At 41.8% G+C, this 26,342-nt stretch overlaps 1 protein-coding gene across 1 annotated transcript in view; it reads right to left on the reverse strand.

Annotated features, from left to right (window-relative positions):
- The window catches only part of ROR1 (receptor tyrosine kinase like orphan receptor 1), a 384,982-nt gene that overhangs the window by 120,825 nt on the left and 237,815 nt on the right, over positions 1-26,342 (reverse strand). The window contains exons 3-4 of the mRNA XM_037043417.1: positions 6,665-6,952; positions 5,973-6,003 (exon numbers count right to left, since the gene is read on the reverse strand). Coding sequence (XP_036899312.1) covers positions 5,973-6,003; positions 6,665-6,952 — 319 coding nt within the window. The remainder of the gene's footprint in view (positions 1-5,972; positions 6,004-6,664; positions 6,953-26,342) is intronic.

The raw sequence follows: 26,342 nt of genomic DNA on the forward strand, positions 1-26,342 counted from the left end.
TTTCAAAGAACATTGTCAAGAAAATGAAAAGACAGCCACAGAATGGGAAAAATATCTGTAAGTCATGTATTGAGGAAGGGTACAGCATCTACAATACATAAAGAACTCTTACGACTCAAGAATAAAAAGACAAGGAACAAAATAAAAAAATGGGCAAGGAATTTGAACAAAAATTTCTCTGACAATATATAAATGGCCAGCAAGTACATAACAAGATGCTTAATGTCATTCATCACTAGGAAAATGCAAATCAAAACAATAAAATACAACTCTACAGCCATTAGCATGGTCATAATAATAAAAGACAAATAAAAGGAAAATGTGTATTGGAGAGGATGTGAAGAAATTAGAAGCCACATACATTCCTCTGAGTAAAAGGGAGCAGCCCTTTTGGAAAACAGTTTGGCAGTTCCTCAAAAAGTTAAACACAGAAGTACCATATGCCTCGAGAATTCTATCTCTAGGTATGCATCCCCCCCAAATTGAAAACACATACCCCACAAAACTCATGCAGGAATGATCACTGCAGCATTATTCACAATAGGCAGAGTGGAAGTTACCCAAATATCCATCAACAGAGAAATAAACAAAATGTGGTATAGCCACACTATGAATATTATTCAGCCATTAAAAGGATGAAGTACTGATGTGTGCTATAATGTAGATAAATCCCCAAATCCCCGTAAGTAAAAATACCTAGATACAAAAGAACAAGGATAGTAGGATTTTAGTTATATGATATATCTAGAATAGGTAAATCTGTAGACAGACAGTAGATTAAAGGTTATCAAGGGCTGAGAAGAGTTTATTTTTGAGATGATTAAAATTTCTAAAATAACATAACAGCTGGGAGGGGGAGGCGAGGGGTGGAGGGAGTGAGCAAAAAGGAAAAGGACTCAGGGACATGGACAACAGTGTGGTGACTGCCGGAGGCAGGGGAGTATAAAGGGACTAAACGATAATGGGAAAAATGTAATAAAGATTAAATTTTAGAGATATTAGTAATACAACTCTGTGAATATATTAAAAAACACCGAGTTTTATACTTCAAATGGAGAATTTTGTGCTATGTGAGCTATATCTCAGCAAAACTGTAGAAGAAGAGAAAGAGGAGGAGAAAGAAGAGGAGGCAAATAAAAGAGCGAGAAGAGGGAGGAGTAGGAGGAAGAGGAGGAGAAAGAAAAAGAATTTGAACTCTTGCCCTGAGCCCACATACAAGGAGCACACAGGAAGTCATTTCCTGAGGGTGAGGAGGCCCTGGCTCTCAGTGCGGGCACAGTGCACACAAAACCTTTGCCACCCGCTCCTGGGATGATACTCTCCTGGCCCCAGGGGTTGTTTCCCTACATCTCCTGCCCTGTGCCAGCAAAACAAGCTCATGGGGAACCTGCACTGTGAGGGACTGTGTCTTGTGCCACTGTCAGTGAGGAGATAGATGCTGCTTGGATCGCAGGAAGGACAGCAGGGGCAAATGCCAGAGAAAAAGTAAGTTCATCAGTTTTCCAATTCTTCTTCCCAGTTGGAAGGTAATAGTCTTTTTTAAAAAATAATCCTCACTCGTGAATATATTTATTGATTTTTGACAGAGAGGAAAGTGGGGGGAAAGAGAGATGTCAATGTAAGAGAGAAACATTGATTGGTTGCCTCCTGTCTGTATCCTGATCAGGGATCGAGCCTGCAACCTAGGTAAGTGCCCTGACCTGGGATGACACTCACCGCCCTGTGGTGTACAGGGAATGCTCCAATCGACTGAACGATGTGGCCAGGGCTGCAACAGATTCTTACGCAATGAAGAATCATCCCCAATATTACCAAGCATCCATTTTCCCGTTTTTCTTTATACTGCAATCAGTGCTTTAAGGTTCTCAGACATGAGAGTAATACTTGCAAGCATTTCACATGGCTGAGAAAAATCTTGCAATATTGTTATAGGTGGAATTGTGTCACCCTCCAAACCCCTATGTTGAAGTCCTAATACTCAGTATCTTGGAAGGTGACCTTACTTGGAAACAAGGTCTTGACAGAGGTAGCCAAGTTACAGTGACGTTATTGGGGTGGGCCCTAGCACGGTATGACTGGTGTCTTCATAAACAGAGGAGATTCAAAGAAACACACGCACGGGAAATGCCATGTGAATATTGAGGCAGAAATTATGGCAATGTTTCTACAAGCCAAAGAATGCTGGCCAATCACCAGAGGAAAGTCTTCCTCACTGCCCTCAGAAGGGACCAACACTGCCTACTCTTGACCTTGCACTTCTAGCCTCCAGAACTAGGAGACAAACTTTTTGTCTAAGCCATTCACTCAGCTGTGGGAGTTGATTCCAGCAGCCCAATACATTAAACAATTCATATGACCCTCAAACATATACATATATAGGATAACGTGAAAAGTAGGATGCTGATTTTATGATGAAATTGTACTTTGAAATATATTCTGCAGTAATGATTATTTATCACACAACTCCATTACTATTTGAACATGATATACAAATTTCTTTGTTCATTTCCTAAAATTCTTAGGAAATTTAAGTACTGCTTTAGGAAGTTCATTGAGAATTATATCTGCTACTGGCTCAGGGAAGGACAATTTTTCAAAATTAAAATTCACTTTACAAAATAAGAATTACAGTGTGTCAAGAAAGTTTGTCTAATTTGGCATTGTTGTCCAAAAAATACACACTAAGTAAAACTCTTGTGTAAAGCAACATGGGTACTCATTTTGCTGAAATGAAGGTCATAAAAATTTTAATGGAATATATAACAATCTACGAATTATATATAACATCTCTGGCCCATTAACAGAACACTGATATGTGCATGATAACGACTAAAGCAGTCATTTTGGATAGTTCCTGGCTTTCAGTCAGATAAAAACCATAAATAACTCTGCATATATTTTTTATTTTGTCATTATGAAGGTATATTTGTCAACGTGGGAGGATAGAACATATTTCACCTAACAGTTTGCTTGCTTGATTTATAACTTTTAAATATTTAGAAGTGTGGTATGTGGGCCTCCACCTGCACTCAGGCCCCAGGCCCTGCAATTGTTAGAGGTGGGCCGGGGCCCAGCAATGACAGAAGGAAATAAAGCCTGCAGCTATGAACAGAAGCCAAACTACGAATGTCTCAAACTTGCTCCTACTGCAAACTAAAACGCGTCCCATAAGCTTCACGTGAAAACCCAATGCAGCCCCTAGAGGGAGTGACAAGTACCTCAGATGCTTTGCCTCCCTGGGCCACAGTCCTGAGGGGCGAGCCCTTCCCAGCGGGGGTTGTGTAGCCAGCCCTGTGGCCTCGCATGGCACTTAGCTCTCACCACGTCTCACCATACACCTAAATTTCACTGTTCACACATTAGGGCAGTGCCATGGACTTTCATTTGATTTCCTTGCAGTGACTCTGCCATGCTACCTTAAAATAAACAGCAATTTTATAACCACTTCACTCCTGTCTTGGAAAAAAATACTGTACAATTTGACAAAAGACTTTTGGAGCAACCTAAGTGTTGTGATGTTCCCCACGACTATTATTTTGTTCTGTTCTACCTGTCCCATTTTAGTAGGGTTTGGCTGCTTGTTGGAGACTATGAGGATGAGGGAGGGAACGGGCATTCTCTTTGGGAGTTAGTCTTAGGAGGAGAGGAATTCTTAGAGACGGGATTAAGTAGTGGCAGCTAAGAAAAAAAAAGTGGGATATGCTGTTGGGGAAAGAGAAAGCAGGGTATCGAAACGCCAACTGGCAATGCCACAACACAGGTGAAGATTGAACTGCCAGAAGTCCCTCGGGATTTTCAACTTCAACTGCATCTTATTGTGGCTCCCTCTTAGCAAAAATGGCTGCTATACATTTCAGGCTCTTGCCTGACTAACACAACGGATAATGGGAGCTAAGATAAAACAGAGGTGCCTGACATCCAAGGATACTTTTAGCTATAGTTCAGCATCTTTAAAAACTTCAACACCCTGTCCGTAGACACCAGCTCACGAAAGCGATACACAGTGGTCAGCACTCCCTTATCTGCGATTTTGCTTTCCACAGTTTCAGCTACCCTCGGTCAAACTTGGTCCAAAAATATTAAATGGAAAATTCCAGAAATACCAGAAAAACTTCCAGAAAGCCAAAAGTTTTAAATTGCACACCGTTCCCCCTCATGCTGCCCAGAACTTGAATCATCCCTTTGTTCATGGTGCCCACGCTGTATGCGCCACCTGCCCTTTCATCCTTTAGTTGCCCATCTTGGCTACCAGGCCAACTATCCTGGCACTGCAAGTGCTTCGAGGAACCCTTATTTTACTTAATAACGGCTCCAGAGAGCACCGGTGGTGGTGCTGGCATCTTGGATATGCCAAAGAGGAGCTGTATTAGGTGTTCGTATGTTTAGGGAAAAACATCATAGATAGGGCTCAGAACTATCTGTGGTTTCAGGCATCCAGTGGGGGTCTTGGAATGTACCCCCATGAATAAGGGCAAACTACTGCACCATCTTTATATAAAATTCAAAACCGTGTGAAACAGATTGGGTTCATCAGAAAGGTGGTAGCCAAAAAAAAAAAAAAAAAACACTTTAAAAAGAAAGGACGTGTTTAAAAATAATTTTGATAATAAAAAAAGAAACTTTCTGATGTAAATACAACAGGCAGAAAGTCAACCAGCCCAGCGCTGAATGAATAATAAAGGCAGATTGGTGAACTGCAATACGCGACCTGGGATGCAGATTATCAACCACATTGGAAACACAGATTAACAGGAACAAACAAGGCACTAGGGTGGGAAGCATATTTACAGCAAGTAGCAGAAGTTGTAATCTTTGTTTAAATAAGACTTCAAAAGGATTCCGCATATCAACCAATTGTGAAGTTAAAAAAAAGAGTAACTTCAAGAAATGCAAGGCAGAGTGACCAAAACTTCTGACCTGTTTTAGATCAATCAGCATTTTCTACGCAGGCAAGTAGGATGCAATTAGCACTTGGGTAATTGGAAAGGTTTCTTTTACAGTGGCCTCTAACCAGCTGACGAAATAGAACAGTGTGGCTGATGGCCAACGCTTATTTTTGCCCATTACCGATTTTATTAATGAGATTGTGGGCCACTGGGCCTCTGGGCACACGCAAACATAGTAAAGCATCCCACGCTGTAATTAGTGGCACAGAGGGGACTAGAGCAAATAAAGTGCAGCTACGTTCGCCACGGGTACCGTCTAGGTCAGACATCTGGATGTTCTCATGGCAGAGCCCAGAGAATTTTATCTCAGAAGTCTACAAAATATAAAATATATTTTCTTGAGGACCAAGAGCTTTAACAAATGGGTCTCCCTCACCAAAATAAAAATACACATAAAAAATACACCAAGTGGACACTCTGGAGCAAAAAAAGAGAATCCCTTAGCCAGATAAAAAGACAAATGAATCAACACTAAAGTTAGTGAAAGAAATCAGACCTTTAGACGCCACTAACAAGGGACTCAAAATGAATCAAACTTTGTATAATTCTTAACCCAGTCACAGGGCCTTCTTCTCCTATGTGAGTCAGAACTCCTGCCTCTGAGTTCTTAAAGGGAATAAAGATGAAATGATCACCTAATTGTTGACCTGGTCAATGACTAAAGCACCAGACACGCCTGCAGAAACGCAAAACAGGCCCTGCGAAGCTAAAGGCCAGAGTTCAAGTTCTTAAGACAGCACTGTATTATTTTGTTGATTTTATCATATTAGTTACTGTAAATAATGTTAGGTTAATCTTTAAATAAGAAATGCAAGTAGATCTTTGCTTTGGCCATTTAGAGTCAGCATCACCACACCCGGGATTATGGCAGAGCTGGCTTCCTGTGAATCTTTGTATCCGGGAAAAAGCAAAACAGGATGAAATCCAGTAACACTGTGCTTTGGTCCAAGCAGTGGACATTGCTTTTCCCTAAAACTCTCTGGAGAGACACTTAGAAACGACAAGAAAGAAGAGACAAGTACTTACGAGGTCCCTGGACTTGCGGTGGGAGGGGGCCCTGAAAGAGTGAGAGAAAAACAAAGGAAACAGTCAGCCTGGATTAATGGATGGTGGGCATAAGTACAGTCAAACCATCACTGATTAAAGTTCTCAACCCCCTCCAGGTGTTAACTTATTTTTCTGGGATTTATTATTTTCTGGGAAGCAACCACCTCTACAAAAAGGCCTACCAGTGAGAACCTGACTGTATCCCGCAGTTCGGGGCCTGAAAAAGACCCTAATTCAAGTGCTAAAAATGAGTCAGGGGGATGGGCGTCCTTACAGGATGCAGTGAGTTTCCAGTGGGAGGCCGAGTGACGGCTCCAGGACACTGATCGCAACAGCAGGGCTCTCTGAGGGCAGCAGGACAGAAACGGGGCATGCATGCTATAAATCTGTCCAACTTCTCTCTCACTGGCGTGGGGGTTTGCGGCAGGGGCTGCGGGATCAGACAGACCGGGGCTCCACGCCTGCTCTGTTGGTTACTTAGCTGGGCAACCCTAAGCATGGTAGGCAGCTACTGGGCCTTCCTTGGGTTTCTTATTTGTGAAATGCGTGCCACTGTGCTGGCCTTAGGGTTGCTGGGCACATAGCGCAGTCTCAGTATGGGCTCCCTCTCTCCCACCCCACCCCCGTGGCAGCTGAGGGCCAAAGGCCTTTCCCAGTAGGAGGCTGCTTACCGAACTTGACAAACAAGACTCCAGTGGTAGAAACCACCTTCTTGCCGTTGGTCGCCACGCACTGGAAGTAGCCCGTGTCTGTGGTGTCCAGGTTTCTAATCCGCAGCCGAGAGCCGTAGTTGGTTGCCCGAAAAGAGATCCTCCGGGGCTCCTGGACCACAGGCGCATCATTTTTGAACCAGCGGATGGTGGGAGGTGGATTCCCAGAGACTTTGCAGTGCAGTTCTGCCGTCTGCCCCAGGGATGTGGTGATGTTATTCATGGGTTCATCGAGGGTCAGGTAAGAATCTGTGAGCACAGGGTGGAGGAGGCAGGTGAGAGGTGCAGACTGCTGGAAAACACTTTCGAGCACCCCAAATCTACTCCATGCTGCCCCCGGACCACAGAGAGATTGAACAGGAGCAGCGTAAGGGAGACAGACAAGGCATGAAATTATCCATTTACAAAGACCCCATGGATGTTAAACAATCGCCCACAGAGCCTGTGGCTTGGAAGGAAATGTGTTACTACCCATGGTATAAACCCTCAAAGTTTTCAAATGACTAGATGGCACCCATAGAGACATGCACTCTCCAGGACCAGCCAAAATGAGCTGTTGTGTTTCAGGGTATTAAAAAAGAAGATACTTGGTCCTTGTTATAGAGTCAAACAATACAGTGAAGAAGAAAAAGAAGTAAAATTCACCTCATATCTCCCCACCCCCAAATAACACCATTCTTCACATTCTGGCAAAGATCCTTCTAGCTTGTACAGTTTTGATAAGAAAGAAAGCATAAAAAAAACTAGAAAAGCAGAAGCAATATTATTTACAGTAAGTCACTTGATGTTATCGATAGGTCCTGTACCTTTAAGGGATTCAACGTATAACTAAACCAAATTTACCATAGGCTAATTGATATAAGCAAGAGTTCAGTTCCTATGGCATCTCCTCAACATCATAGTGAAACCATGAGGAAAGAAATGATGTTACTTGAGGACCTGTCCACATGGCACAAGATGAGGAAAGATGTCAGGAATCTTCCTTCCAGTGATAATACAAGGATTATGAAATTGCGGGCTGACCTGAGAACGAGCAGGAGTCAAGCCCACAACGTTTTGGTGTACGGGATGGCACTCTCACCAGGTACGCTACTGCGCCAGGGCTATGCAATGAATTCTTGAGAAATAATTTATATTCCAGGAATTGTATTGATCTTAATTATACAGTCCCATGAGTAGTGGTAAATGCATACACTCCTGTAACCAATGTGTCTGCTGAGATACAGAACAGCCTCCATACCCCAGAAGGCAGCCTCAGGAACCTTGGTAGCCAAGCTCCTGCCCACTCTCCTGCCCCCACTTCCAGGCAACTACAGCTCAAATTCCTACCACCAAAGACTATTTTGCCTGTTCTAGAATTTGAAGTAAATGGAATTATACTGCATGTATATTTTGCACTGGCTTCTTTTGAGATTTATCACAATAAATATTTTAATAATAAAATCAATTTTATTTAAGTCCAGACCAATAACAGCAGAAGAAATGGAAGCAGTAATAAAAAAAGAACCTCCTGACACACAAAAGCCCTGGACCACATGAATTCACAGGAGAATTCTACAAAATATTTAAGGAACAGCTAACCCCTATCCTTCACAGATTATTCCAAAAAATTCAAAATGATGGAAGACTCCCAAACTCTTTTATGAAGCCAGCATCATCCTAATCCCAAAACCAGATAAAGACACAACAAAGAAAGAAAACATCAAGCCAATATCACTGATGAACATAGATGCTAAAATCTTCAACAAAATATTGGCAAACCATATCCAACAATACATTAAAAAGATCATACACCATGATCAAGTGGGATTCATCCCAGGGATGCAAGGATGGTTCAACATTTGCAAATCAGTAAATGTAATACACCACATAAACAAAAGCAAGGACAAAAACCACATGGTCATATCAATAGATGTGGAAAAAGCATTTGATAAGGTACATCACCCATTTATGATAAAAACACTCAGCAAAGTGGGAATAGAGGGAGCATTCCTTAATATAATAAAGGCCATATATGAGAGACCTACAGCCAACATCATATTCAATGGACAAAAACTAAAAGCTTTTCCACTAAGAACAGGAACAAGACACGGTTGTTCACTTCCACCACTTCTATTCAATATAGTATTGGAAGTTTTAGCCACAGTGATCAGACAAGAAAAGAAAAGGCATCCAAATTGGAAAGGAGGAAACAAAACTGTCACTGTTTGCATATGACATGATAGTGTACCTAGAAAATCCTACAGACTCCACCCCAAAGCTACTCAACCTAATAAATGAATTTGGCAAAATAGTGGGATACAAAGTCAATATCCAGAAATCAAAGGCATTTTTGTATACCAACAATGAAACAGCAGAAGCAAACATCAAGAAAAAATCCCATTCAATATAGCAAAAATAAAAATAAAATACCTAGGAATAAACCTAACCAAAGAGGTAAAAGACCTGTATGCAGAAAACTACACAACACTGAAGAAAGAAATCAAGGAAGACACAATTGGAAACATATACCAAGTTCATGGATTGGAAGAATTAACATTATCAAAATGTCCATACTACCCAAAGCAATTTACAGATTCAATGCAATACCTATTAAAGTACCAATGGCATATTTCACAGACATAGAACAAACACTTCAAAAATTTATATGGAACTACAAAAGACCACGAATAGCAGCTGCAATTTTGAGAAAGAAGAGCAAAGTAGGAGGGATCACAATACCTGATACCAAACTGTATTACAAAGCCACTGTAATCAAAACAGCCTGGTACTGGCATCAAAACAGACACATGGACCAGTGGAACAGAACAGAAAGCCCAGAAATAAACCCAAGTCTTTATGGTCAATTAATATTTGACCAAGGGGGCAGCAACATAAAAGGGAGTAAAAATAGCTTCTTCAACAAATGTTGTTGGGAGAAATGGACAGCTATGTGCAAAAAAAAGAAAAGAAAAGAAAAGAAACTCAAGCACCAACTTACACCATACACAAAAATAAATTCAAGGTGGATAAAAGACTTAAATATAAGCTGTAACACCATTAAAGTCCTAGAGGAGAACATAGGTGGGAAAATCTCAGATATTTCACACAGCAACATTTTTACTGATATGTCCCCTAGAGCAAGGGAAATAAAGGAAAGAATAAACAAATGGGATCTCTTTAAAATAAAAAGCTTCTGCATGGCTAAAGAAAACAATATTAAAAAGAGAACCAATCGTATGGGAAAACATAGTTGCAAATGATACCTCAGACAAGGGTTTCATCTCCAAAATACACAAAGAACTTACATGACTCCACTCTAAGAAGACAAGCAACCCAATTAAAAAGTAGGCGAAGGACTTGAACAGACTCTTCTCCAAGGAGGACATACAAAGCATCCAGAGACACATGAAAAGATGTTCAATATCACTAGCTATCAGAGAGACGCAAATTAAAACTACAGTGAGATACCACTTCACACCAGTCAGAATGGCCATCAGAAACAAAGCAACAAACAACAAGTGTTGGAGATGATGTGGGGAAAAGGGAACCCTAGTTCACTGTTGGTGGGATTGCAGACTGGTACAACTACTATGGAAAACAGTATGGAATTTTCTAAGAAAACTAAAAATGGATTCGCCTTCTGGTCCGGCAATTCCGCTGCTGTGATTATACCCTAAGAACCCTGAAACACCAATCCAAAAGAACCTACGCACCCCAATATTCATAGCAGTACAATTTACAATAGCCAAGTGCTGGAAGCAACCTAGGTGCCCATCAGTAAATAAATGGATAAAAAAACTATGGTACATTTACGCAATGGAATTCTATGCAGCAGAAAGAAAGAAGGAGCTCCTACCCTTTGCATCAGCATGGATGGAACTGGAAAACATTATGCTGAGTGAAATAAGCCAGATGGTGAAAGACAAATACCACATGATCTCACCTTTAACAGGCACCTAAACAATAAAACAATCAAACAAGCAAAATATAACTAAAGACACTGAAATAGAGAACAGGCTGACAGTGTCCAGAGGGAAGAGGGGAGGGAATTTCAGGAGAAAAGGGGAAGGGTTTACAGGAACAAGTACAAATGGGTTGGGATGGGAGTAAAAGGCAGAAAACTGTACTTGAACAACAATTAACATTAAAAAAATAATAAATGTTATTTGTTTATTCTTCAATAATATAATATTTTAAACATCATACTGACATTAATTATAGAAAGGTGAGAAAATAACTTACTTTTAAAAACTTAAGTTTAATGTGTCTTTTAAATTGGTCTGTTACTCATGTAGATGGAGTTCTCTTTGGCTTCATTTTCCTGACCACACATCCTTGGGTAGATGCCCCCTTCCATACCTTCCTGTTAGCCTCTGCCCCTTTCTGACCCCCAACCTGGGAGGGCTTTCTAAGGGGCTGTCTGCTCTGCAGGACCATATGCCCATAAGGACAGGCATCTGGAAAATTCTGGTTATCACTGCAACTTCAATGTGTCCTACTATCTAGCAGCATTGTCCAATCGGACTTTCTGTGACCGTGGGAATGTTCTATAGCCTGCATTATCTAATTGGTAGCTGGCTACAGAGGCGAGGGAACTGAATTTTAAATTTTAATACACACATTTGGCAAGTAGCTACAGTATTGGACAGAGCATAATAAATTTGTTGAATTTAATGTAAATTTTTGAAACATAGCCTTTCTTTTTAAGACAGGTAAATGGCTAAGTTTAACCACCTAACTACCTATAAAATGCTTTCCTAAATGCTGAAAATAAGTGATTCATTAATTGCTTTAATTTTCCATGAAAAAACTAGGGAGGGGCATTATCTAATTCTGGGCAGCCCAGTATGACGAGTACGAATGCACTTATCAGGTGTGTGTGGTGGAAAACAGACTGAGCACGACCGTCACCCATGTGTTACTGTAGTGACAGTTTTTATCTCACTTAAGCCAATGAAGAATCATCCTTCACGACACAATCAGGAGCCCATAAGTGACTTTGCCAATGCCTTACTTCTTTACATTTGCATTCTGATCTCTGCCTTTGGACATGTTTCTACAGTCTATATAACTATGTATATTCAATGCATGGATGTGTCTGCTCATAGATCATAAGCACACGTGTTCCTAAGAGGTTTCAAGGACACCTAGAGAATAAAGAGAGTAATTGACAGGTGGCTTTACGGAGCTGTTTTTATGACTTTAAAGTCCCACCTCATATCTAGCAAATGGCTAACTACTTATGCACCCCTTGTAGGAAAGAAACGTACAAATGGCAATCATGCAGCAATGCTAATATAAGCAAAGTGGTTAATACTTCATAATACAGGTTCTGGAACTTGATTGACTGTGTTTGAATCTGAGTCTTCCTCGACCTAACCGTGCGACCTTGAGCAAGTTACTTAAACTCTGGATACCTCAGTTTAACCAAATGCTGACAAAGTCACGGAACAACAGAAACTGTCACTCATTGCTGAGGCAAATGAATAATGGTACAGCCACTTTGAAAAAACAATTTGACAAGTTTCTTCCAAAACTAAACATACTCATACCATCTGATACAGCAATCTTTATCCTTGGCATTTACCCAAAGGACTTGAAAACTATGTTCACACAAAACCCTGCACACATATGTTTGTAGCTTTATTCATTTAACTGCCAAAACTTGGATGCAAACGAGATGTCCCTCAGTAGGTGGAAGGACAAAATGTAGTGCAGCCATGAAATACATTATTTAGCATCCAAAGGAAATGAGCTATTATGCCACAGAAAGGCATGAAGGAAACTTAAATGCATAATACTAAGTGAAAGAAGCCAATTTGAAAAGGTTGCATACTGTACGATTTTAACTATATGATGCTCTGAAAAAGGCAACACCGAGAGTGACCAGTAATGGAAACTAAGGTATTTGGGGGATTATGTGTCAGTGTAGGTGCATCAGTTCTAACAGATGTACCATCTGGGTGGGGCTGTTGCTCGTGGGGGAGGCTACTTATATGTGGGGCAGGAGGTATATGGAAAATCTGTGTCTTCCTCTCAATTTCGCTGTGAACCTAAAACTGTTCTAAAAATACAATTAAAAAATATTCTGACTCCAGAGTCCATGTTCCAGGATAGAAGTTCTCAAACTTTTAGTTTTAGGATCCCTATATACGCTTTAAAATATTGAGTACTCCAAACAGATAATTTTGAAAACAATAAATTATTGAAAAGTTATTACTTGTTAACATGAATACATTTTAATGAAAAATCCAAATAAGAGTGGCATTGCTTTCTATTGTTGTCTACCTGTTACTTCGCCTAAAAGCAGACAGCTGGAGTCTCTTCTTTCTGTATTCAATCTGTTGAGGTATGTCATTCTGAGGAAAATATCTGAAGGAATTCAGGCCCCACACAGTTGGATAAGGGGAGGGGTATCTGAACAGACTTCCAGATAATTTAGGACATTCTTTCTTGATACTATAACAAAATTCATCAAGTGATAGTTTTTAAAGGCTATTTGCAATGTGGAATCTGAAGGCATATCAAAGAGCTTTTCATAATCGGTTACATTTACACGAACTGGTTTATCCTGCCCTTTCGATGTCTTTCACCCACGCATGACTTTACACCGCCCATTTACAAAACACGGCTCTGAATTAAGGAGAGCTTCTGAATGCGGACACATTTAGTCCTGCGATGTAGAAAAGTCATATCCATCAACATCACCACCACCCCATCGGTAAGGACTGGGAAGTGTCAAGCTCGCGGTGGTGGCCAACTGTTTTCCCAAATTTTATTTTTTTCTTGGAAGTTCAAATTCTATTATTGGCAATTAGTATCATTTCCTGTTTAATTAATATAACAGGTTCATTTTGTTTTCAAAAATACTCCAGAAGAACTATAGTTTGATTATCAGTCATTCTTTCAAGTAAAAAGATGACTAGTTCAACTCACAACTCAAATGTTTTTCTTTGTGACAACCGTAGGACTTCAGCACTTCAGCAGGAGTGTTCCATCTAGGGAATACTAAAAGCATGTCCTCAAGGGTCAAGATTTAATTAAGCTAGTGATTTCTAACACATCATTAAAGATCGTCTTAAGTCCAATTGGGTTAAAAAAACCCAGACAAACTACAGGTGCATGATGGTGAAGAATACGAGTTCTAGCACAATTTCTTAGTGTGTTAACACTGTACTGATCTGTGCTGGGGCCCCAGCAGTTCCACCCAACACTGCTCTGCACAGTCTGGATGGGTCAGCTGTGGTTCAGGGGACTTGAAGACCCATCCCAGACCCATCTCTGCAAACAGAAGGCAAAGCCAGGATTCGGACTCCAAGCTCAGTGCTCTTTCCATCTCAGTGCCCTCCCGTTGTATAACAGGTTCGATTTCAAATCCACCTGTTTATGACCTAAGTGGAGTTGTTTTAATCCAATTTGTTTATGACAAAGAAAAAAAGTGGCTTTGATATAAGTATGAAGTAAGCTGTGTCAGTATGTCATCATTCCACATTGCTTTGATATAAGAATGAACTAAGTCATACCAGGATGTCATCATTCTACATCTGTTGTCCTTGATAAGCAATCTGCGGCAAGCCATGGAGGGCCCCCCGGGGGCCTATGGATAAGAACAGGTGAAGAAGCAACTAGGCAAAAGGATATTTAGACTATAAAATACTGAGAGTTTGTGAGGACAATATATCTCAGAGTTTGGTTTGGGCAAAACCTAAAAACTCTCTGAAGACCCTCAGGGCATTGGCTCCTGTCTTGGCAAGGTACTACATTCAGACAGTTGTGATAAACCCTGCAGAGGCTGGGGGAAAGGGATCAGAGGCCTATCTACACTGGCGTCTTTTTTCCCTAGCAACGTGCTCTAGCAAATGGGACTTTTTCTTTTGCAGTGGCAACAGGGAAAATTGGCTCTTTGGTTGTTTGACCACTCTGCCCAATGCCACCTCCTATAAAAAGGTGCAGCTCATATTAAATTTGAACTTTATTCCTTCACTTCCTCTTGCCTAGAACAATAGTGTAATTCCTCTGTAGTTGTTTGGAGTATGTTATTTCTTTATTTTGCTCAGTAAGAGATATTATCCTGTATGCACTGGCTTGTAAAATTATATTCCCACAGCGAACCTGTGCTAAATAAACTCCAAGCAAAGACACCTCTTCCTGAACATAACTTTTGCTGCCTCCCACAAAACAAAAACAGAGCACCTTCTCCATCCCTCTGGGTCCTGGTCTAGTGTGAGGCTCTCGGAATTAAGTACCAGAAGCCAGAGAGAGGCTTTGCATGGCCTCTTTTCTATTTCTGAGTCAGCAGCTTGGGATTTGGGAGTAATCCTAAGTGACTGTGATAGATCTGGGTGAAAGTTTGGGATGCAACACAAACATTTTGATATTTCATAACATAGAAAAATGAAACGACAGCCTTCTGTTAGTGCCGCCATCTTCCCTGTTGCCTATAAAACGTGATCATCACAGCTAACGGGGTTTTTTTGAGCATTTATGAGGCACCAGGCACCATTTGAAGCACCCTGCACCCATTAGTTTAGTTAACCTTAGAAACAATCCTATGGGTTAGACACTATCATTACCACCATTTCCGAGATAAGGAAATGGGACACAGAGAGGTCACGTTGCTCAAGTCAGGCCGCTAGAAAGTGGCAGAGCCGGGATGCAGACCCAAGGCCTGGGACACAAAGGCCGTACTGTTAGCCGAGGCACCGTTTCCCAATAAACTCAGACTGTAGTCTTTCGTTGTCCCCCATCACCTCTAACCAAGACCACAGAATATTCTTGCTCTTTTTATGAGTCCTTCCAGCACGTGACAATACCCACCGGTACCGAGAACAACTAAATCACTACTGGTTACATATGACGTAACTGGAAGTCATCATCTGGAATGAGCGTTTTCAATACAGCACGGGCAGCGTTCATACTGACGCTTAACCAACCTAAAAAGTGAACTGCGAGAAAAGAGAAGTTTATGAGCTCTCTGGGAATTGAGACTCTATTTCCTCTTTTTTTTCTTTTTGTATTTCCCTCAGCACTCCATATGTTATTGTGAACTTCATAGGCATTTAATAAATGCTGGTTGATCAAGTAAATGGAAGGCTCAAGTGTATTTTGGGCAAATGAGCTTCGGTGACACCCCATTTATTACTTACCCGTTTGACAAGACGTCACATCCACAAATCCCTCCCAACATTTATTACTTAATTTTCAAAGTGCCCTCCCACTCTCCTCAGGGAGAAAGGCGGGGCCAAGAGTCATATTCCCGTTTTGACAGGTGAGAGAGACTGAAATATAAAGAGTTTAACAGCCCTTTGCCATGGTAACCCAGCCAGGGAGCCAGTCACAATTAGGCTCAGGGCCTGGGCCTTGGTATCAAAGAGGAACATGCCAAAATCCCAGTCTCCTACAGGACTGATCCTTTTCAGAAGAGGGAGGAGGTTCCTGACATGAAATAAAATGCTTAGCTAAACATAAAGGAAGGCTGCCAAACACAGTTAGGTCATCACGTTTGACTTTGAGAGAACATTCTGTTCACGCTATCAACCTGCATTCACTTTCAGCACACTTCACCATAAATACTTCTGACTCACTATCTCGGGAAATATTTTTTATCTTAATAAACTCAATGCAAAACGTAATCTAAATCGGCTTGTGCATTCTTGAGTCTGAGCCACAAGCTGCATTTAATAAAAATCAGTGGAAATAGCAGGGGACTTCTGAATAACCACAGTTCGTTATCGGACGTGGGGCTGCTGGGAAGTTCCAAACACATGGGGAGCAGGTCAGTAAGCTGAAGGTATGGAGAGAGCCTGAGGCCACTGAGTGGCCCCACTTACTGGACCTTAGTTCCCACAGTTCCCACTGTTCATGATAGCAGATGCAGCATGGTTGTTAAGAACATAGCTCTGGAGTTGAACTGCTTGGCTCCTTATCTGAGTACCATCCCTCACTTGCTATTATTTAACATCTCCAAGTCTCAGTTTCCTCAACTGCAAAGTGGGGCTAATCATTGTTAAATGCTCAGTAGTGTTGTGGAGGTTAAAGAAGATAATCCTGAAACTTCCAAAGCTTTCACTCTAGGGAGCTGTAATAAGCTAGAGCCAGAGATCCCAACCCTCACTGAACATCGCTATCCTCTTGGAAATAAAAATCAAAACAAAACACTGATACCTGGGGCTCAACCCTAGGGATTCTAATTTAATTGATCCTAGGTGCAGTCCAGGTAAAGCATTTTTTTTTAGACGGTCTTCAAATGATTCTCCTGAGCAGTCAACAAGAGAACAGCTGGCTACAGTCACCATAGCTAACATTTCCTGACCACCAGTTCTCACCTGGCTTCCTGTTGAGCCCAGCTTTCACTCTCAAAAATCTCCAGGCCGGAGCCCTGGCTGGTGTAGCTCAGTGGATTGAGCATGGGCTTGCGAACCAGACGATCGCGGTTTGACTCCCCGTCAGGGCACATGCCTGGGTTGCAGGCCAATTCCCAGCAGGGTCCAGTTCCCAGCAGGGGACGCACAAGAAGCAACCATACATTGATGTTTCTCTTCCTCTCTCCTTCCCTTCCCCTCTAAAGATAAATAAATAAAATATTTTTTAAAAACCCTCCAGGTCGATCCTCCACTACAATCCCCATTGTTCAGAAGGAAAAAGAAAAAACAAAACTGAGACTTTAAGCATGTTGCTAAGGCCATGTTAACGATAAAAGAGTTGAAACTGCATCTCCAACCCAAACTTCTACCTTGGACTCCCCAGTTTCAAACCTACATCCCCAATCAGGCAGAAAGATGGCTCAACAAAGATAAACGTTTTCTGCCTGGACGAAGCTGCTGTAGTCCACAGGCATCATATACATGTCAAAAGAAAAGAAGGGCTGTGCCATGCTGGGCTGGGCCCTGTCCTAACACTCGAAGTTTCTTAAGAGCTCAGATACTGACGTGACAGGCCGAGCTGCAGCTGATGACCTCCGAGTAACAAGAGTGGGTTTAAAGAGTGTCCACAGGACCAGAGACAACAAATAGTCAAAAATGCAGCTGCTTTGGGGGGAGGAAATGCACATACATCAGAAATGGTTTGGCAAATGTGCACTTAGAACAAAACCCCCCTAAAACTTTGGATTAGTGAGTAAAGGCAGCTGCCTTCGTAGGTCTTTCCTTAGGAAGCAGGGTAAGCACACATAGCAACTCAAAGGAGTTTAAGAGAACTTCCTACCTAGAGGCTTGTTTGAATGTACGGCTCATTTTTACAAGTAGACCAGTTGTGTGTAAATAGACTCTTACAAGCTCAGGGAAACGACTTTTCCTTCCTAAGTATTTAAGATCTACAGAGAATGAGAGTGGCTGACCCCCAACACTTAGATTGCTTTGAGCCCCACCTATGATTAATAAAGGTAGGAAAAGAGAGGATCAAACATGTTGAACACTGATTCCATCAGTCACTTTACATATATTACTACATGTTATACTCTCAAGAAACACTGTGATGTATGTAGGCATTCCTAACCCCATTTTAAGGAAGATAGCCCACAGCTAGGCGCATCACAGCTGGGGCTGGAACCCAGTTCTATTTGACACCCACTCTCAACGTGCCCCTTCTCAACCTACTAGTTTATACCCTGCTGCCATTCTTCCTCCACTATCAACACCCCTGAATCTCCCCAGATGATCTTCAGCAGCCCTTAGTTTTACTTGAAGAGCAGGTTATCTATTGTAATTGGATCACTGGCAACTGACCACAAGGTTACACAGGGAATTATTTTCTAGTTATAAACTCTTGTGGAGTCTTGTTACTTTCATTACTTCATGTTGAAACATGAAGTGCATGGGTGCATGTATGTTGAAACATGCATCATGGGTGCATGTTTCATTGAAATTTAGTAATAATAAGAATATGGTAGTCCCCTCTTATCTGTGGTTTTGCTTACCACAGCTTCATTTACTCATAGTCCACTATAGTCGGAAAAAAAAATTAAATGAACAATTACAGAAATAAACGATTCATAAATGTTAAATTGTGCACCATTCCGAAGCATGTGATGAAATCTCCTGCCATCTCATTCTCTCCCACCCAGGGTGTGAACCATCCCTTTGTACAGGGCCCCCATGCTGTCCGTGCCACCCACCTGGACAGTCCCTTCGTCGCCCTCTCAGTTATCAGAGAGACTGTGGCCTTATTGCAGTGCCTGTGCTCAGGTCGCCCTTATCTGACTTCATAACAGCCACAGAGCACAAGAATAGTGTTGCTGGCAATTTGTCCATGTTAAAGAGAAACCACAAAGTGCTTCCCTTAAGTGAAAAGGTATGGAAGTACAGGAAAAAGCATAGTATGTAAAGGGCCCATAGTATGTATCTGCAGTTTCAGTCATCCATGTATTGGAACATATTCTCCATGGCTAAGAGGGGGATTACCATATTTAGAAATTATGAGCAGAAACGCACCCATAAGAATAAAGACTTGATTTTGACATAAACAAATTCTTGCAAGTGAAATTTAAAAGGACACAAATTGGCTTGAAAATTGAGCCCCAAATCTTAGAGAAATATGTCTAAGCTTGCTCCTGCCTCCCTTGATCTTCTCCTGCCCTAATTTCATAATGCTGATTTTTTTTGACTACCTCCTCATCTTCAGCTGAGTGCTAGAATGATAAATAAATCCATGGACCTAGGAATTCTTCAGATATAGGGTATAGCTACATTCAAAGGAGTCATGTGCCAGCCCTGAAAAAACCAACCAAAAAAAAAACCCCAGCAAAAGTACCAGCTAGTACTTTGCTTCACTATAACTTAGTAAGGTTCTAACTTAAAAACAACAAAAAAGTAAAGCTCTCGACCCTTGGCCTTAGGCCCCGCATGCTACGCCACAACCTGAAAACTGCATTCTCCGCCTTTGTGGCGGCGTTACGAACCTTCGTGAAATGCTGACTGACCTTAACTATAACGGGACAGGTTGAGTGGGTTTGCATAATGAACTTTTAAAATGACTGGAGATAATATCTAGAAGGCCAAGCCTGAGATACATTTCTAGTTTGGGCTGTGGGCCAGCACAAACAGAACACATCATAAGTCATCACTGCGATTTCAGTACTCTGGATAGGAGATGCCTCAGCGTCAGCATGATGCGTGAAACTGGCTAGGAAAGCTGTGGGTGCTGCTGCCCCGTGCAAAGGTAACAGTTGTGCTTTCGGCCCTGCTAGGGGGAGCTTTCTGAGAGGAAGAACTAAGCCATATTTGGGACCTTAAAAGAAGTCACTGTGTATTTTCACTACGCTGGCCTGACACTGTGAGGCAGCAGGTTGTCCAGTCATAATAAATTCTCAAGTGTTTGATGGCTTCTAAGTGGAGCCCAAAGGATTTCAAAATAAAAGTTTGCCATTCTGGCCAAGGAATTTCTATTCCCATAGGAACCACACAGTTATACCACCTCAATTTTCTACAGTCACATCTTGATTGAACAGGACCCAAATCCCTCTGTGTGCCAATCAGCATTCCAAATCAATTCCACCGAGACCGATATTCCAGTTCCAGGTTTTCCCGGAATATAAGCCTCAGTGAACATAAAACAGCACACAAACCATTCTTTCCTCTCATCTCCATTCATTGTGCAAGATTTTTATTTCAAAATTTGTAGGAATCTGCTGCCTTGGCCACACCTCACATCTTTCAGCAGGGCAGTGCATGGGAAAGGTCCTTGTCACTTGAATGTTCTCTGTTATAAATGGGATAGTTTTGTCTTCAAATTTTAAACCAAATTCCTCAAAAATTAGCCATTATCTGCTCTACTGCTTTTTCAAGAAAACAGAAAAGTACTAAGCAACCAAAAGATGAAAACTGAGGTGGATACTATTCTCTTGGTAGCAAGAGGCAACAATCAAACCCTCAAGACCGGGAAAGATGGGGGTCTGACCATTCCTTTTTCATTGTTACAGAACCTTAAAACTAGACAGGTTTGCTGTGAATAGATGAGTAAACTGTTTAATGAATAAATGAACAAATGGCTTAAGTGCATGCACTCAAAGATCTTGCATCCTGGCTATGGAATCAAATGTGTAAAAGAAGAATCAAAGTGTGAGCTGAGTGTATTCAAGATGACAGAGGACCCAGGAAGAGGGAAACATAATTTGCTTCTGAGCCTAGGGTATCAGAGAAGGACTTCTGAAGGAGGTGACATAGCAATCGGTGGGATCTTTGAAAAGGAGGAGATACGGTTTCTATTCTTCAGGACCTCCGTAAGATCTTGAAGAAAGGAAGAAATATTCCAGAGTATAATTTGAAAGTACAAGTCAGAGTGAGAGTAAAAGCCAAGTGTGTGGTCAAGAGGTTGAGTGTTGAAGGAGTTGGCGGTAGAGATCCAATGGGCAGGCCAGGGTTACAGTGCAGCGCCCGCAGAGCGGCCAGGCAGTCCTCTGCCTTTTATCAGGCAGAGTGGGCAAGCCCGAGAGCAGAGTGGAGAGGGAGAGAAACCCCAGACTTCCTGTCCTCATGCTGGAATGCACAGGCATTTGGGGGGAGGGAAGGAATAGAGAGGAGTGGGGCACAGAAGAAAAGTAAGAAAATACACCTGTACAGGCACTGGGAAGGTACCTGTCACATCTGTCCTGGACCATACAGAAGAGTGATGGAGAAAAAAACTGATACAAATAATCAGAACAAGGGAAGATGTGGGGCAGGGAGGGGCAATGCTATTTTCTGCTCAGAAGGGGGTGAGCATGTGCAGCTGCAGAAACCAGGGAAGGCTGAGAGAAGAGGGGTTCGTGCTCGAGCTGGGTCTTGATGGAGAGCAGAGGCTGAGAGCGAGTTTCTAACATCAGAGGGAGCGAGACTGAGAGAGGGAGAAAGGTGGGGGTAGGGAGACTGGGCAGAAAGCAGGAGCCATGCAGTTGTTGGGGGGAGTGGGGACACACAAGTTGCCACTCATGATGACCCTCCTAACATGTCCCATGTGCATCTTCTGACTGCAGTATAGTTCCCACAGCATCATCAATCCACTGTGTTCCTCAGTGGGGATGTGATTGACATTTGAGGCAGGAAAGTGCTTCACCCTGCAGGATTACCCTGCACACGGCAAGGTGTTCAACACCCTAGCCCCCACCCAGTAAAGCCCAACTGCACCCCCCAATCATTGTGATGATGAGAAAGAGCACCACATGCCCCGAACCACACTGAGGGGCCCCCTGGTGTTTTTTCAACATGGTCTTAATAACTACCATGCTAGCATACCCCTAAATTCTGTTTAAAAGAGAACACTTTTTGAGAATGTGTTCCTGAGAAGCTCCCAATCCCTCTTCTTGTAACTCTCTAGATCATCTTAAGGTGGGTCTGGGGGGGGGGGTGGTCTTCAGGAAGTAGAGGTGAGGAGAGAATTCCAGGCTGAAAAGACTAGCTTCCACAAGGACTCAAAGGCATGTGTATCTAGAATGGTGAGAGTGATAAGGAATAAATCACCCCCATTTGCTTTTGGGAAACTTTATGAATGAACTAGTAGTAGGTGGGAAGCCTGGAAAGGCAGGTTGGGCCGAGACTGAGGAAAGACCTCCATCAGTAATGAGGGATTCTGGCCCTTATCTGGCCAGCAATAAGCAGTTTTCACACGATGCTGAGCCGGAAAACCTGGGCTAGAGTTGAGCTTTGGGAAGTGTGAGCTGACCCAGCAGGCAGGGAGGACAGAGCTGGTAAGAAGCTGTGATGGGGAGGAAGGTTTGCTGGGGCTCCGATTTTGTACCCCCCTCTCTTCATCCCCAATTAGGGATGACCTCGGAAACCCAGGGACAGCAGGGTCAGATCTCTGATGATGAACTCCCATCAGAGATAACAAAGGATTTCTGCAAAAGCTGAATATTTAGCTCCCCCTCCTATTTCTTAATTCTTAAAAAAATAATGCTTCCATGCTCATCTTTATACTTAATTTTTCCCCTTTTGTATTATTTCCTTAAGTTACACTTCTAGAAATGTCTCCCATTCTTCCTTGGCAGGACCCCAATATGAGTCTTTTGTTTATTCCTCCAGAATGCTTAACAGTTGCTAAACAACAGGGCGTCATTGTAAAGTAGGCAGCCTTCCTGAAAGTGTTTATTACAAAGTCCAAGACAATGAAATAACTATTACATATATTATTTTTAATTGAATAATTTATTTTTAGAGAGAAGAGAAGGGAGGGAGAAAGAAAGGGAGAAAAACATTGATGTAAGAGAGAAACATTGATCAGTTGCCTCCCATATGAACCTGCAACCCAGGCATGTGTCCTGACTGGGAATTGAACTGGTGACCTTACACACTGCAGGGTGATGCTCAACCAACTGAGCCACACTGGTCAGGGCTGCATCAATTATTGATAAGGATGAAAATTGTCTAATTTAATCCCTATCTTCATGTGCACTAAAATCCTTTCCAAAGCCACTCTAAAAACTTACAAATTCCAGAAAAAAAGGGGAATTTTCACACTCATCTAAGTCCTGCACAATTCCCATTGTTTTTGAGAACCTTTAAGATAGTCCTGTGAACATTATGACAAAGCAGCTCAGGAGGACACCTCAGACTCTGGTTGCCAGGGCATGCCAGAGAGCTCCTTTCTAGCCACTTTGTCCAAAGATGTGATTTGAAGAACATAAACAAGTGTTTCCATTGAATTCCCATGCCAATTACTGAAGGTTATAGAAAATGTGGGTATCACTTTAGAAGCCACTCTGCGTATGGATGGCCCAACAAGAGAGTCAAATACAGCCATTAGATTCGACAGAAACATTGGTGCCTCAAGGTTAATGCTGTTGAATAAAGGAAAAGTTATTTTTGACATTTCGACAATCACTTTAGGGTCTGGTTCTTATTACCTCATTATTGTGTTTTAAAAGGTTTCCTCTCCTTCCTCCTTCCTTCCTTCCTTCTTTACTTCCTTCCTTCCTTGATTAAAATGTCAGGAAATTTGGAACAGAAACTTACAATAAAACTTGACCCCTGACCCTCTGATCTATCAATCTTTCAAATACACCAAAATATGTAAGAGTTCTGGCTAAGATGGAAGCATGGGTAGAAACCCTTTGCTTCCTCGCACAACCAAAAGGAAGATAACAATCAATCTAAAATCAGTAAACAACTAGAAAATCAAACTGTGTGGAACTCCAACAACCAAGGAATTAAAGAAACAGCCAGCCAGACCAATCAGACCAGTAAGATGGGCGGATGGAGAGAACCCATGGCAAGGTGGTGGATGGTGCGCACGGGTAGGGTTGACTGAACCAGAAACTGAACCAGTCACCACACTGCGGACTCTGGCGGTTGCCAGGGAGGGAGAAATATCCAGGCTCACATGAGAGTCCATTGGAAAGTGGGGCTAGAACCACATAGGCGAGCTGCACTGTTCCGTCTCTGGTCCTTCACCCACAGACAGCGCAGCAGCACAACATAGGGGTGCCCTGCCCAGGTAAATGCCTAAAGCCCCACCCCTTTACAACTTATCAGGTGTCCCCAGATAAAGAAATATGGCCCAAATGAAAGAACAAAGCAAAACTTCAGAAAGAGAACTAAGCAATGAGGAAATAGCTAACCTATCTGACGGAGAATTTAAAGCCCTGGTAAGCAAAATGCTCACAGAACTGATTGGGTTTGGTCAGAAAAAAATGAAAGAACAAATGAAAGATACCCACAGCAAAGTACAGCAAAATATTCAGGGAATCACCAGTGACAGGAAGGAAACCAGGACTCAAATCAATGATTTGGAACAAAAGGAAGGAATAAACATCCAACCAAAACAGAATGAAGAAACAGGAATTCAAAAAAATGAAGAGAGGCTGAGGAACCTCTGGGACAACTTTAAAAGTTCCAATATCCAAATTATAGGGGTGCCAGAAGGAGAAGAACAGCAGCAAGAAATTGAAAACTTATTTGAACAAATAATGAAGGAAAACGTTCCCAATCTGGCGAAGGAAATAGACTTCCAGGAAGTGCAGGAAGCTCGGAGAGTCCCAAAGAAGTTGGACCCAAAGAGGAACACACCAAGGCACGTCATAATTACATTAGCCAAGATTAAAGATAAAGAAAGAATCTTAAAAGCAGCAAAAAGAAAGGAGAGAGTTATCTACAAAGTAGTACCCATAAGACTACCAGCTGATTTCTCAAAAGAAACCTTACAGGCAAAGTGGCTGGAAAGAAGTATTTGAAGTCATTAAGGCAAGGATGTACATCCAAGATTACTCTATCCAGCAAAGCTTTCATTTAGAATGGAAGAGCAGATAAAGTGCTTCCCAGAGAAGGTCAAGTTAAAGGAGTTCATCATCACTAAGCCCTTATTATATGAAATGTTAAAGGGACTCATCTAAGAAATAGAAGATAAAAAACTATGAACAGTAAAACAACAAATTCACAATTATCAACAATGAATCTGAAAGAAAAGAAAAACAATGGAAACAAAAACTAAGCAAACAATCAGAACAGGAACAGAATCAGAGAAATGGACATCACATAGAAGGCTTTCAGAGGGCAAGGGGAGGGAAGGCACATGTGGGGGGGAGGTACAGGGGAAGAAGCATAATTGGTAGGCATTCAATAGGGAGAGGTCAAAAATGGTATAGGAAACAGAGAATTCAAAGAACTTATATGTACAACCCATGGACACGAACTAAGGGGGGAATGTTGGAGGGCTGGAGGGTGCAGAGTGGAGGGGGGATAAAAGGGGGAAGTTGGGGAAACTGTAATAGCATAATCAATAAAATATACTTAAAAATACTTAGGCCTAGGAGGAGGCATGTCTTTGTAGTTACCTAATATTAGTTGCTGAATTGGTTGTCACCTTGTGATTGCTTTTTGGGGACTGAAGAGGAATGGAGAGAACAGGAAAATGCGGGAATGCACACGTGTGTGTGTGTGTGTGTGCACCCAAGAGGAAAAGAGAACTGGACAACTCATTTAGGCTATGAATGCTTCAAAATCTTACAGATGCCAACAGGACACCCTCTTGCATACTTTTTTCCCAATCATTCCATTTTGCAAGCTACATTATTCACAAATGAGACATTCAAGAAACACCAATTCTGAAATAAAAATGTGCACACCACCAGTGGAAAAGCAAACAAAAGCAGCTAATGTACTGTGGCTAAAAAAATTTTCAAACAAAGTAGCAGTAATTTACTGCTCTTGCTCTTAGCTGGACCCCATGAACATAATCAGAACCCCCAGGACTGATGGGAGAGTGTAATTTACAGTAAGTCTCAGGATAATAAAAGAAAATGAAATAGCAAATTGTGCATGAACATGAAAGCTGTATTTCTTCTGCTTTCAGCAACCGAATCAAATTTCCAGCCAGAATTTCAGGGTGAAACTTAGAAGTCCCTCAAGAACTTCTCAAGAGCCAACCAGCATCCACACTTGGACCCTGCCCCAGCCCCTGAATGACATAATTAATATTTAGAGATGACAGTGATTAGAAAGATGCACTCTACACCATCTGTTTGAGTAATAATAAAGAGGTAGGCAGACCTGGACTTGAGTCCTGGCTATGTCACTTCCAATCAAGTGTCTTCATGCAAATTATTTAACATCTCCAAGCTTTAGTAAGACCTGTTGAGTCAGACTGTTATGTTGATTAAATGAGATAAAGTATATCTTTATATCTTTAAAAAGGCTTACTCCCCTTTAAAGCCCTTCAAAGGGGAATAAGCACATACTAGTCTCAATAAGTG

Source organism: Sturnira hondurensis, unplaced genomic scaffold (assembly GCF_014824575.4).
Source record: "Sturnira hondurensis isolate 20B ecotype Veracruz unplaced genomic scaffold, ASM1482457v3 Scaffold0000648, whole genome shotgun sequence".
Taxonomy (NCBI): Eukaryota; Metazoa; Chordata; class Mammalia; order Chiroptera; family Phyllostomidae; genus Sturnira; species Sturnira hondurensis.